Source organism: Dermacentor silvarum, chromosome 5, assembly GCF_013339745.2.
Source record: "Dermacentor silvarum isolate Dsil-2018 chromosome 5, BIME_Dsil_1.4, whole genome shotgun sequence".
Lineage (NCBI taxonomy): Eukaryota > Metazoa > Arthropoda > Arachnida > Ixodida > Ixodidae > Dermacentor > Dermacentor silvarum.
Genome location: NC_051158.1, coordinates 5,738,105 through 5,752,366, shown reverse-complemented (window position 1 = coordinate 5,752,366; position 14,262 = coordinate 5,738,105). Strand labels below are relative to the sequence as shown.

Sequence of the window (14,262 nt, the reverse complement as noted above, 5' to 3'; positions counted from 1 at the left end):
TTAGGTCGAGTTCCAATATGTCAGCACAGGCTTGTGCGCCAGCCAGTGAAGCCTAATTAACTGTATCCATTCTCTCGACAACGAGATTACTATACAGTCAGTAACATAGGGGGCTGAACTCATCAAGTTGTTCTACATTCTGCCTTACTATTACTAGTACAACAAAAATTTGGGTTGGAGAATCATTCATAATTATCTAATAACAGTGTGTAAAATGAGGAATGTAAAAGAAAAGGAGACAAACATATGCAGCTACACAGTAAACACATTGAGCACACAGAAAACAAAACTTTGCAATTTTTTTTTATTCTTAAATATGTAAAATACAATTATATCTGGTGCTAGCTGGCCACATTCTCCGATGGCCTGAAATGGTGGTAGTACGCCTTGGTGAAGTCCGTCATCAGGTCTTGTGTGCACTCGGGCAGTTCACCAGTGAACAGACCTACAAGGAAAAAGCACAAAGGTCACAGGGTTAGTGGGGAAACAACTAACACCCCACGGCAGCCTACTTTACATTTCATACATAGCAGGCAGCACTACAACCCCTCTCTCGCTGCTCGCACTTGCGACCAAAATATAGTGCAACGTGTATGAAAGAAAGACACTGTAAGAATGCATCATGCAATTCAATATAACATTTAAGGGGGGACGCGGCTTTCGCATCGCGAAAAATGGCTAAAAAATCGATTTTTTGAAAATCACATTTTCAGTTTCTGTAACTCTTATTCTATCTGATTCCGAAATATCATCACTGAAAACCAAGTAGAAGTGCTCTAAAAAAATTGTTGTATCAGCCAAGGTGCCGAAAAATTGCACGGAAATCGCGAAAAAACGGCGTTTTTCAAGCCACGATATCTCCGGAACGGCGCAGCCGAGCGCCGCCATCTTGGTCTCGTTGGAAAGCGCATTTCTCCGTCTTCAAATCTGCCGCTTCAGCTATCTCCTCCATACAGAAACAAGCACGCAAAAAGCAAATGATTGAAGGTCGTGCCGGAGCCACCGATTGGCTGCGCCCGCCACGTGACTCCAGCGCGGTTCGCCATTGGTCCGGTGCTCGCTCCGTGATGGCGTCGTCTGCTCCGCTTGTTGCGGTCTCCTCGCGAGCTCCGGACAGTTTCCGTAATCTCGACGAGTGTTAAAGCGGGCGCTACGCGGACATCGCAGTAGCGTGGGCGATTCCGCTTTTTGTGGACGTCTCAGACCCGCGGCTAAGCATTCCGAGCATCGGTGACGCGGACTTCGCGACCGAGCTTCGGGCACGGAATGCTCGGACACGCGGCTAAGCCTTTCGCGCGTAGGCGTCTCCGACTCGGCGATGAAGCACATCGCGCGCGGACTTCTCGGATCCTTGCCTAAGCATTTCGTGCGTTGGCGCCTCCGACTGCGCGACTAAGCAAATCGAGCGTCGACTCCTCGAGCCCGCGGCTACGCATTTCGCGCGTCGGCACATCGCTCAACAAGTGTCGACTTCTCGGACCCGCGGCTAGGCACTTCGCGCGTCGGCACCTCGAGCGTCGACTCCTCGAGCCCGTGGCTAGGCATTTCGCGTGTCGGCACATCGCTCATGGAATGTCGACACCTTGGGCGTCTATTCCTCGGACCCGCGGCTAGGCATTTCGCGCGTCGGCACCTCGGACTGCGCGATTGAGCTTACCGAGCGTTTGGACCCGCGACCAGGCATTTCGCGCATCGGCACCTCGGACTGCGCGACTGAGCTCGTCGAGCGTCTTTTCCGCGGACCCGCGACGAGGCATTTCGCACATCGGCACCTCGGACCGGCGACTTGGTACATCGCGCGCCGACTCTATTATCGTAATGCCACGATATCTCGTAACAATACCTATCATACCACCCCTTTAATTCGTAAAGAGAACCTCATCATGAGCTCTGTTCACTAGGCCACTTGGGCTGGCACAGATACTTGGCTGCAGAAGTGAGGCATGATACAAAAGTACAGGCTGGAAAGCACCTAGCAGCTGCATTGCTGCCTATCTATCAGTGGCTCTCCTAACCTCCATAGCCATTGTCAATGGAAGATGATTCAGAAGGCTGCTAAGAGCCTTCATTCAGTAACATGGTCGATTCTACCAAAAGAAAACAATGCCTCACTGACTGCACTAGAGGCTGCTATCGATGAGGCAGTCTGCAGATACAACGCTAGAACAACTGTATATTTATGCCCACATAGTTATGCACCTCACTTGGTTTGAAACCCAGGCACCATGCTCTTTGTAGAGCAGCAGTAAAGAATGCCATACAAACATGAAAAAGGCAGAACGAAGGCTCAGCAGACCAGAGGCCACATGTCCAAGAAGCCCCACGTCACAAAACACATCAAAGATTACAACTTTGGTGCGTTTTAGAGAACTGAAGAGAAGGTGAAACTTTGAGAGCCGTTTTCTCAAAACTGTTTTTTCGCCTTTCTGCTCAGTTTCTGGAGCTGATTTCTTCGTTGCCGTTTAGCCTACTTTGATTCTGTTTTTTTTGTCACGTTCCTTGGACTACAGTGCAGGTCGAGACAGTCTCACATTTTTATCTTGACTTTTTATAAATTTATGGCATGGCTATTCGTTCACCCCGAAAGTGTGCTTGGTGCGAAGGTAACTTGAAAAATGACTATCTAAAAAATTTGTGTAGCGAAAAAAAAAAAAGTAAGACTGTCACGACCTTCAGCACACATTTAACCATGCAGTCAATACTCAACGAGCCTTCCATCATGTTTCTTAAGCTCCCCAGGCCCTCCAGAAAGTTCAAGAGAGAAAAATTCAGCTCAATAAAATGTTCTCAAGGTATCACTCTGAAACTTTTATGGAAGTATCAGGGAGACATTCTAAACATTTGTGCCAATTTTCATCAAAATCCATGGAGAATTCAGGAAGTTGATTTTCAAAGCCACGTCCCCCCTTAAGAGCGAGCCTTAGCTCGGGGGCTCCTGTCTAAATGCATGGGAACAGAGATATTGTCACGTATACCCTGTCGTAGTACACGCTGAGTGAGTCTCCAGACGTTAGCACTTCACGAAGCGTAAGCGTCGACATGCGATGCCAACACAAACCTCGTTCACCTCTTCTTCAGTCCCTTGCTCTGCCACACCATGTGGCATTTATTTATTTATTTATTTATTAGTATACCCTCAAGACCCAGAGGTCCCTCCCTCCTCCAAAAAAAATAAAGATATTAAAAAAAAAACAGGAAAACATATAGGCTTGACGTGAGAAGGCCAAGGTGGCCTAGGATGAACACAAAGGATATAGTCACAATCACTGTGATGTGTGATACAGTCACAAGTCACTGAGCTATGAGAAACAACAAAAACTGGCATAAGCTGCTGAAAACGTTGCCTGTTAGGGGCTATAGCACGGTTTCAACTGCACAACGTGCATGATCTCAGATTGCGGTTGTCGATGTCGGGGAGGCTGGCTTCCATCAGGAAGGACTTCATAATTGATGTCACTATTTCACTGCAACACTCTGTATGGTCCGAAGTAGGGACTCAAAAGCTTCTCCGATAGGCGTTTTCAGCGGACGGGAGTCTAGACCGAAACTTGATCACCAGGTTGGAACGCGACTTGCTGATGGCGGAGATTGTAACGGAGCACATCGATGTTCTGTTGTTTACTCTGTTGTTACTTTATGTTCACTCCGGCAAGCTGACAGGCTTCCTCCACGCGTTGCACGAAAAGTTCGGAATCTTGGGGAAGATCAAGATGATCGATGTTGTCGCACGGCAGCATTGCCACTAGCATAGTCTGCACTTCACGGCCGTAAACGAGGTAAAATGGCATGAAGCATTTTGTTTCTTGCGTAGCAGTGTTATAGGCAAACGTTATGTAAGGGAGTATCTCGCCCGACGTCTTGTGCTACGTACAAAGACAGCATGTCAGTCATCGTTTTGTTCAGTCGTTCGGTCAGGCCATTTGTCTGCGTATGATAGGCAGTTGTACTTCGATGGGTCGTGTAGCTGAGTTTAAAAGCGTCTTCAATGAGCTGTGCTGTAAAGGCTTTGCCTCGGTCTGTGATGATGTGCGATGGGGTGCCATGCTGTAGTACGATGCTCTGTATGAAAAACTGGGTAGACTATAGAAGAGTGGGTCAAGCAGTGGCACGGCGCCTGCTTTCCTGTAAAGCCGGGAACATCGGTTGCACTACGGTTGAACTACACACTGACGCACGGACGCTCATGATGATAGTGGAAAATGCCTTCAAATTATGCGGCACAATCGACCCAGTAACATAATTTCTGGGTCACCATATGTCACCGCAGACTCAGAGAGTCGAAATAAGCTCCACGCTGGTATAAAGTAAAACCATTCCAATCTGTCTTTATTGCGATAGCAATTATATAGACACTCCAGGCGCACTTCTGCCGTCGCCGTGATGTTCCGCACAAAGTCCAGGGGCAATAACATCGTCGCCACGAGTCATATGCTGTATGTGCGAGTGAAAGCTTGCAAGGGTGAGCCGACGATGGCGACTCAATCTTGCGCGCGCAAGGAAGGGAAGCAGGGAGGAAGCGCGCCACGCCGTCTTCCATCGCGTGTAAGGCACAAGGTGTTAGCCCTTCGTGATACATCAAAATGGCTCAGGCCTCGCCCATATGGGGAAAAAAACAGATTGGAATAGTTTTACTTTATACAAACCTTGAGGGCAGAGAGGCCCGCTCGCTGAACCCGCTGCAGCGCGCACCTGCCTAATTTCAAGTTCGCTCGAAGCGCCCTAAGCTTACTTTTCGTTTTTCACCTCAGCTAGGGAGCGCCGCGTCGCTCGGCCCACTTGGCCCACTGCTTTAAAGTGCAACTTTAACTTTGTAGTACTACTTTGTGTAGTACTTGTGTAGTGTAGCCCCGTTGCTTTTAACTGTAGGGCTTCGCCGTACAGTTAAAAGCAACGGGGCTGATTTTTACAGCGAGAGCTGTATATGGCTAGGCAAAACGAACAGCTGTTCGTTCCATGTTTTGATAAACGTTTCCATTGGCTGCGCCGTCAGTTACAACGTTCTCTACGTTGCACCCAAGCGCGCGTGCCATTGGCAGCGCAGTTAGTGACGTCGTTCTCTGCGTCGTACCTGCTCTGCCCGCAACGCCGGCTCCTCGTCTCGCCATTGTCGCATGCATTCAATATCTCGAGTGAGCTCGGCGTCGTGGTTAGCAGCATCCACCCGCCATTGGCACATGCGTTCTACTTCGCGATTTTAACGTGGACGTTTCATCGCAGCCGAAGCCAAAGTGCCACTCGCGTAACTCCCGCCGAAAGCGGGCTAAGACCCCGGCGAATGCGCTTCCGCCACTGGCGCTTGCGTTCCACTAGAAAGACAAACATGTAACCAATAATTGAGAAAGACTTCAATACAGCGTCGGGATTAACCCACTGCTAAACAACGGGGCCACACGTTTCAGCTTCGCTGGTTAACCATCTGTATGGAGTGCTTGCGCGGAGTTTTTTCAAAGCATTGGGGTTTAGGGACAGTCTAGATAAAATAGACTTTAAGCGGATAGAAATAACCAAACGAAGGTTATCTGATTGGGGTTTAAACCAAGGCAAGAGTGAAATTTCACCCTCCACTAAGTGCAAAATATATTACTAGCCATGGCTAGGTGGCGTGAGCTGCCGCCCTATATAAAGGGTTCAGTTTTATCCGTCCATCTACTTTACCGTATTCCGTATTCTAGTACACTCTAAATATAGCCGCCCTGGCCGTTCCGACAGCAGCAACAACAGCCGAGAGTGGCCGTGCACGTGCGCCGGCCGCTTTCCAGAAGCGCCGAAATATCCAGTGTTATAAACGCGAAAATCACGAGAAACTGCGCAAGAGTTGCCGCCCGCTCGGTGTGCGGAATGTGAACGGCTTTCGCTGTTTTTGTGAACGAATCCACTCGATGTTGACGGCCACTGCCGGAGCACTCATGCCGAAGCTGTTCTGGCGCAGCGTGGCGCAATTTCGGTAAATTTTCTGTGCTTGGCGCAGGAATTTGCATTTGTATCAAAATGGCGCAATTGGCGTAGGAGTCCCACCCCTGCTATCGCTACATCGCAACGAAATCATGTAACTATGCAGCATGTGACATCGCACTGTGAGCAATGACGTAGTTGTGATGTCGTATGTCCGTGTTGGTTTGTTTTCCTTATACTGATTATAGTACCAATGTACATTGACGTCGATACACAATAAAAATTGGTTTTTGGTCAGTGCCGTGTTTGTCTCCTCTCGCATTCGTCCTGTTTCAAGCACTGTCACCTTCGAATTCCGAAATGTACCAACCAGCCCCAATTCAACTGTGCTACCTAAATCTAAGTGCACGAGCATTTTTGCATTTCACGTCCTTTCAAAATGCAGCCACAGTTGCCAGAAATCAAACCCATGGCCTCATACTTAGCATAATAGAATGCCGCAGTCGCTGCGCCACTGTGGGGAGTTAGAATGATATCACACGGGTCATGACATCGTCAACCAACATGGGAACAGAAGCACCAGATAGAAAACACAGGCGCTAAAGCAAACATTTGCCAGAGGTCTGCCTGGCTGGAACACCTGACGAATCACGAACCAACTAAAACCTAATTCAGCGAATTCAGCAGGAACACCAACCGCTCTTCGGGAACTCTCTCCAGCCTCTATGTTCATGGTCTGCACAAGATCACTGCACACCTCATAAGCTGCCACGAGAAACTATGAATGAACAATTCAATTACGGCATTTGATGTCCCAAGGCATAACTTGAGTTATGACAGACGTAACAGTGGGGAACTCTGGATAAATTTTGACCACATGGGGTTCTTTAACGTGCACCTAAGCCTAAGAGGGTGAGTGAAATGCAGCCACCACAACCGGGAACCAAACCCGAGACCTCCTGCTCCAACAGCAGACCGCCGTAGCCCCTAAGCCACCACGACGTATTACGAGCAACTAATAAACAACTTGTAAGCCCAGCTGCGTCCCTTGCGACCTCGCAGCAAGCCGGACAGTCACTAAAAAACACGGTTCCTATTTTTTACAGTTCTCGTGAAAGTCGGGACAGGAGCTAGGTTGTCCTTCACTGTCCACCTCGACATCTGAAACTGAGCACTTTCGAACCAACCAGCACGACAGCGCAGCAGAAGCACAAGACACAACTTGCCCGGAGAGCCAGAGAACACGGCAAATGCCGGCACGACGGTCTCGGGCGCCAGCACGGTGTTGTCCTCGATCATGCAGCAGTCCTTGAGCACGCTCCGCCGTCCCTGGACAAAGACGCCCGCTCATATTAAACTCGCTACCTCTTCACTCAGCTTGCCAGCATTCCCGAGTGCGAGGCAACAAAAGGCCACGCAAGCAAGCAAACAGTACCCACAGTTGGTGACAACTTGAAAACGCAGTAGCAAACACACTGCTGTCCATAGACTTTCGAACTATATATAGTCAATAGACTCACGCTGTGATTATTCAGCTACCATGAAAATGATGATTAGTACATGAATTTGTCTAATTTTCATGCTTGTGACTTGAGACGTTCTTGTCGCTATATTTGTTACTGTAGCGAAAAAGACTATACACAGCTTGCATCATTAATGCCTCGCTCGAGGGCAGTGCTTCATTTTCCTTTACTTGCCTAAATTTCGAAGCAATCATATCTTCATGGATATATTGAAGCAATAAGACTCTGTGCACATGCATAACCATTGCAAATTGTCACTTTTAGAGGGCACTGTTTTGTTGGTTATGATCAATTTTCAAAGTCACAAAGCCATCTGAAGCCAGAAGAACAAATTTAATGCAAATCCATGTACTATGCGAATAACTTCACTGCTGGCTTAACCATCATTATCACAGCTCTCATAGACACTAACAGCAAATGTCACTCTAGTAGTTTCCGCAGGAAACATTATGCCACTGTGCACCTCAAAGAGTCCTCGCATAAATGCAGAAAATTATGTTACGTGATTTCCCTGATGTCACAGCAGAGGTGAACTTCTTTTAATATTGGTGGCTCTCTACAGCTATGTGCAGTCCACATTTGTGGCCAGAGCTTGTACTGAACTCGTAAGGTTGTCCGCGAGTACAGGCACAAAGGTGCAAGTCGGCTTGCTGCTTATGTGATGGAAACAAATTTGTTCTAGCTTTAATTGTGGCTCGCCACAGTTGCTCGTTAATAAATGACCCTGTTAATCACTGACCAGTCCAACTGTTAATTTCACTAGCCTGCACAATCCAGATCATTTTTCCACCGTTCAAGTTATTCGTGAACTCAACGTCCCGGCTAGCCCCTTGTGACAGGCACCCAGATCCCCGAGCCTCTAGATCCGCCAGCATGACTGAGTTATATTTTAAGCGAAAGAAATAAGTGGATCAGAGCGCCTTGATTTGTTTTGTTAGTCGCAACCATAAAATTTTACAGACACTGAATCCAAAGAAAGCGTAGGGGAAAGTAATTGTTATGTTTAACTGAAATGGAGAAATAAAAAGGAACAGGGAAGTGAAAGCAGACGAAACGCAGTCATGGGAATGGCCAAGAGCAGTTTTTGTAGCAGATTTTGTAGCAGAAAAAATGACGATTCGTAGCATATTTTTGTAGCAGCCAACAGTGATGATTCTGAATTGGTTGTCGGCTGCACACTATTCACGCGGAACAAAAATAATTCCAGAGTACCGGCGCACATGATTGCGGATATTCTCAAGGAAGATAATCCCCCATATGCGACCACTCACAAACAAATTAAACCATCATGCGGCCACACTGAGTGAACCTGCATGCTTGAAGCGGTGAACACCGTGCATCCACAGCGGTTAAGCAAGCCACCAAAGGCACAAAGAACTCGCGGCAATACAGTCATGTAGTACGCAGGACGACCGTTCGAGCAATTTCATTTTAGGCCTAAAGACGTCTAGCTAGTAAAATGGCCTAGCTAGAACTCCACTGCGTTACGTGCACACACAGATAAACGCAACACAGCTAAGTAGCTAATAACAAGCCAGGAGGTAATTTTCAGTTTGCCGAGTGTCGCGACACAGCCGCCAATCCTGAACGCGTGAAATGCGCGTTTGTCGATTGAGGAACACCTCTCCCACTAAGGCCACGCCGCCGGGACAAATTGTATGTGGGACACGCCAGCAACGGAATGGGCTGTATGCGCGGAACTAGGCCGGCATAACTACTTCACGTACAACCTGCGAATATGGCGTAAACAGTTTTCTAATGGCTGAACACGGGCATGCATGAGCGAGCACTGGATTGGATTAGCCCAGTAACCCTTCCTCCAAGTTAGCTTTATGAATGGCAGAAGATGCAATGGCACTCTTTGCAAAGGGACACGACGACCGCCACCTGGCTTCGACCCCAACTCTCTTTCACCGTAGCCTCTGAGATTGTGTGGCGCGGCTTGTCCTGGAGCAGTTTCTCTCATTTGTGGCATGAACGTAGCAGGTTTTAACGGCATGTAGCCGATTGGAGTGAATTGGAGCAGCATTCCCACCACTGGAAACGACAGCATGCCGCAGATGGTGGGACCGTCGCACGCGTAATGCCGGGCTCGCATCCTCGGCATTACGTGTGTGATGGTTTGCTGACTGAACCCGTTCTGTACTGCTGAAGAGTATATAGTCGTCACACACGGCAAGAATACTACCCTGCAGTGTAAAGCACCAAGTCTGCACTGCAACTTGTTTCTGGTTGCAGGTTTTGAGACTAGATGGCCTGAATGTAGCCTTTCTCGTCATTATCACCTGCTTGAATGCTTGCACTAAAAAAATTTGGAAGACGCTTAAGCTTCGCCTTTAAGAGTGGAATGGAATAGCATTCAAAGATCCGTGGCTGCTTATCAGGCTTCCCGGCAATTGCAGCTGTTTTGTCCAACTTTGCCTCCGCGCACGGCTGCCGAGGAGGCAAGCGCCATCTGGATGGTGTTTATGCAAGGAAGAAACTGCGGTGCACCGCTGTGTGAATGGTAGAAATGCTGAAAAAGGCGTTTGTGTTTAAGTTTCGGCGTATGAAAATTATGTTTTCTCGTATATTCAAATTACAATCCCATGTTATCACGTCTGTAGGTTGCGGTTAGGTCGTACTTTACGATTTTTCTGACGGACTTTACTTTGAGAAATTCACTTTTGTTCACTAACGCCTTGCACCACCCGTCGAGGGTCTGCGCGGGATGATTATTTCCACCAACAACGCCGGTGCGCCCTCACCCACGCCGACACCAACGCCAGATTTTCTGCGACACAGGGCCCTTAACGCTATTGCGTTAAATGTGGCTTTCCTGCATGCTGCATTTCTGGGAAACTTGGTACAATTTTTTGTATTTTCCTGCAGTAAGGAAACGGGTGAGCTACCACAGCACCATCCCTCTGTCCACCTTCTTGGGTATTTGCGCGTGTGAACAAGATTTAATGTACACTACCAAGGCTAATCTTGTGCACATAAACATATATACTCAAGAATGTGAATGGAAGGATTGTGGCTGTGATAGCTTGATTGCTAAAGCACGGCGCGTGCAGTGCCAAAGATGTGGGTTGAATTCGTACATTTTTACCACTGTTTTACGTTTCCTTGCCTGTCCATGAATCGAATTTAGTTCCATGCAATTTCATCTGTCATATACCCCCCTATAATTGTGCACTATGGCCAACTGCAGCACAATAAATAAAGAATACAAAAGCAAGAAAATGATGTTTCTGTTTAAGCTGATGACTCTGTACTTTGCATGATGCTCTGCTCTGATTCAATGTCAGAACTTGATAAAAACAAAAAAAGTTACGTCGTATGCCTGACAGCCTGGCCAGACCAGTACTCACAATGACGCAGTTCTTGCCAATGTAGACAAAAGAACCGACGTGGCCAGCATTGACGACAGTGCCTTCTCCGATGAAGACGTGGTCGCCAATGTGAAGTGGGAAGAAGGCGACACTGTAAGAAAAGTAGGGAGAAACCATAAATGTTACAGTCGTAAAGGTGAAGTGTGAACTTAAGTAAAGTTTCGGTGTAGAAATACACGAAACTATGTGAAGAAGCGACAGGTCAAGACACATGCCCCTGTCGTTTCTTCAAATCGTTTCACATCTTTCATGTCGTAACCAAGCACAAACCACCTAGCCAAGCAACAATTAGTGATATGTAAATCTAAGCTCTTGCTCCAACCAGCATGTTCGATGACTTCTACATAGAAGCCAACCGCACCACAAGAAAGAATGACGTGCAACCTACTGTTGGAACACAGCTATTGGATTTCGAATAGGCCCAACATATAAATACACAGAAAAATACTGCTAGAGCCGTAGTTTTTATTGTATAATTTACCCTTGACATTTTTGTACATTCCCCTTCTACACAGTGCCTCTAGGCACCTGTAACATATATTTATTAGTAAATAAATAATGTGCAAAACCTTGTTCATTGATCTGTAAGGTAAAAAATGTCACGTCACTAAGTAACATTGAGGCCATGCCACAGCAGAAGGCTACAGAAAAACACGTTGACTGCACGTTCTTTGTTTCGTGTACTGGTACAGTGGACTGATTCAGTGGACTTTCATGCTACATGAAAGCTGGTTCTTTGTAGTAGCTTTCTCCCAATTCAGACTTCAAAACACTGTTCATAAATTCTTTTCCGTCTGTCAAGGTGCAGCTGGACCGGCCACACTGGCTCATCATGGCTAACCTGCCATAATGGAGCGACAGAGCACGGAGACATTTGCTCTCCACCTGCTGTCAGAAATTTAACTTACAAGTTTTCGTCTGCTTAGGTGGCCTCTCCATAGAGAGCACACAACAACTAAGCAGTGTTCTTTTTTGAGCGAGTTTCTTCAAGAGAGGCAGGGAGTGCGTCGAATACACAAAACAAGTATATTTGGGAATGGCAGGGGTTGTGCAAGGTTGGGTGCCTGAGTTACCTAGGGAGCAACACTACAAGGGTTAATTTCGACAATGTGGGGTTGTTCCACATACACCTAAAGTGCAGTACATGAGTGTTTTTGACATTTGTGTGCGTCTACACTATTTTTCTCTTTGTTCTATTACAGTTATTATTTACATGAGTTCTTTCGAAAGAAGTGTCCTATATGTACCAGCTGCTTCTGATGCTGAAAGAAAAAAAAAGGGGGCTGTGGCTTCGTCAAGCTGTCCGCGACAGCTTTTTTTTGTGCCACTCCTCTATCTGTTCCTATACGGATCAAAAATAAACGACTTGATAGATTGATTGCTTGAGTGACCTCGTGCTCGGAAGGAGAATGCCATGTCTGCTGAGCCACCACAATGGGTAATGTACAAAAAAAAATGACATTCCTTGAGGACCATTATGCAGATAAACTGATGCCGACAGCCACACGAGTGTTGCACAACTCCAAACTGACATGATCGACAGTGAGAAAAGCACATTGGTACAGAATTCAGCACAGTAACCAGCAGACAAGGTGCGCTTCCTCACAAAGTTGTCTCTCTCTCACACACCTTCCGTGTTTTCTTTTTATTTTCTTCTTTTTTTCATGTACGTTAGAAGTTCAGTAATGGTTCAGTACTGGAATATACCAGCTAGCCAGATCTTACACACAGTAGATGTGTAATCATGGCGGGGATGAGGAACACGATGTAAGAAAAGCTCTAAGATGGTGATCGATGTGACAATTAGACAAGAGTTAAAAGGCAGTGTGACATCCCCATAACACACACGGGCAGTTTTCAAATTCATGCATTCATCAAATTAGGTTGTGCTCAATTTCTGTATGGAAGCTGTCCAATAAAGATGGGAAACTTTGGCAAATAATTATGTGACAATGCAAAGAACATAAGCTCATGAAAAAGTGAGGTCGGTCATACAGCAATTAAACTTGTACTTGATATCTGTCTATAATATCAAACCATGGGTGTCCTTTTTTTTTCTGCTGTTTATTAATAACAATCTAAGGTCAAACTAGGAAAGCCCGAGTCATTGCAGATGCACAACACTTTCATTTACAACTAAAGTACGAAAATACATAAGTATACAGAAAGCTCCAAGGCTTTTTGCAACATAATGTAGCATTGGTCATGATCCCATGATTATTGAGCTGCAATTTCCTAGATCTAAGATATCCTAATTCTTTTCCTTTTACTACCAACGTACAATAATTACTCTGTCTCGTTCACCTCTACTCTAAGTCTCTGATCACTCAAAAAGTCACATAATCGACCTACAGTGATCGCACATATTGAAATGTCAATCTGCACGACATTTTCTACTGACAGTAACACAGCAACAGGTAGGGTGCGGTCCACTGTTAAAAGGATACACCTGTTAAAGGGTACACTTTATTCTAAAGAGCCGGTGGTCCAACGGAAAGAGCTGGCTGAAGCTACGTGTCAATGCACTAGCTAAGTACGCAGGAAGGTGCCAACGCCAACAGCCCAAAGTCGTCGGCTGGGATCGTAGACACTTCCCAGAATGAAAGAATTAGCACGTGCTGTACGCTCACGTGTTCCTTTTTAAAAAGTGAATCGCACAGCACACTAGGTCAAATCGAAACTGCCAGAAACCTACCCTTTGCTGAACTTCTTGAAAGGGCGGCCTGATCACTGACCGGCTGCTGATGACGCAGTGCCGGCCGATCCTGACGTTTGCCAGGTCCCCGCGTATGATGGATTCGGACTGAATGATTGTCTGCAAGCGGACGGCAAAGTGAGTGAACTGCTCCGGTTAACCAACGATCACGAAAGTCGAAGCATCAATAAATGCAAGCGCAAAGAGCAGCACCTTTCCGTTGAGGACTATGTTGTGGCTGCCGCAAAGAACGGAGTTCCTGCTCACTTTGTTTCCGGAAGCCTGGAACACGCACGGAACGAGGCAATGATTTATTACAGAGAAAGAACAAACGAATACATGTAGCGAAGTCTACATCGTACGAAAGCATTGTGTGCTCACGGTTTCTATGTAGTCTTGCTTGTTGTACCAAACGTCAACGACATCCATTTCAAGCTTGCGTCTTTGATGCTCGTATTTAGAGAGAAACTAGTAACGAAAGTGAGTTAGGAATCGGCGTGAATTAACCCTTGAAAGGTGGAACAAACCGCCGCCCAACTGCTTGGGAAGCGAAAACAAATCTAGGCGGCCATGTTGTGATTCATTGATGGCCGTCCGAGTCTGAGCCAAAGCCGAAACTGGTCAAAACTAAAAAAAAAAAAAAATTACTGCAGGTGGCGCTGTTCGTTGTACTGATTCAGGGGGCGAAGTATTGTCATTTCTCTATAGCTGCATTATAACACGCTACTGCATAAGCTAAAAGAAGACACAAGACAATGAACATAAGCTTTCTTGAACG

General features: G+C 46.6%; 1 protein-coding gene across 1 annotated transcript; it reads right to left on the bottom strand.

Annotated features, from left to right (window-relative positions):
- Window positions 1-272: 272 nt before the first annotated feature.
- On the bottom strand, window positions 273-14,103 carry LOC119452837 (dynactin subunit 5-like). Its single transcript, XM_037714791.2, is given in 7 exon segments — window positions 273-445; window positions 7,119-7,221; window positions 10,769-10,880; window positions 13,485-13,507; window positions 13,509-13,604; window positions 13,698-13,766; window positions 13,866-14,103. Coding segments are annotated over 7 exon segments (555 nt in total). The 5' UTR covers window positions 13,914-14,103; the 3' UTR covers window positions 273-341.
- Between the last annotated feature and the right edge of the window lie 159 nt (window positions 14,104-14,262).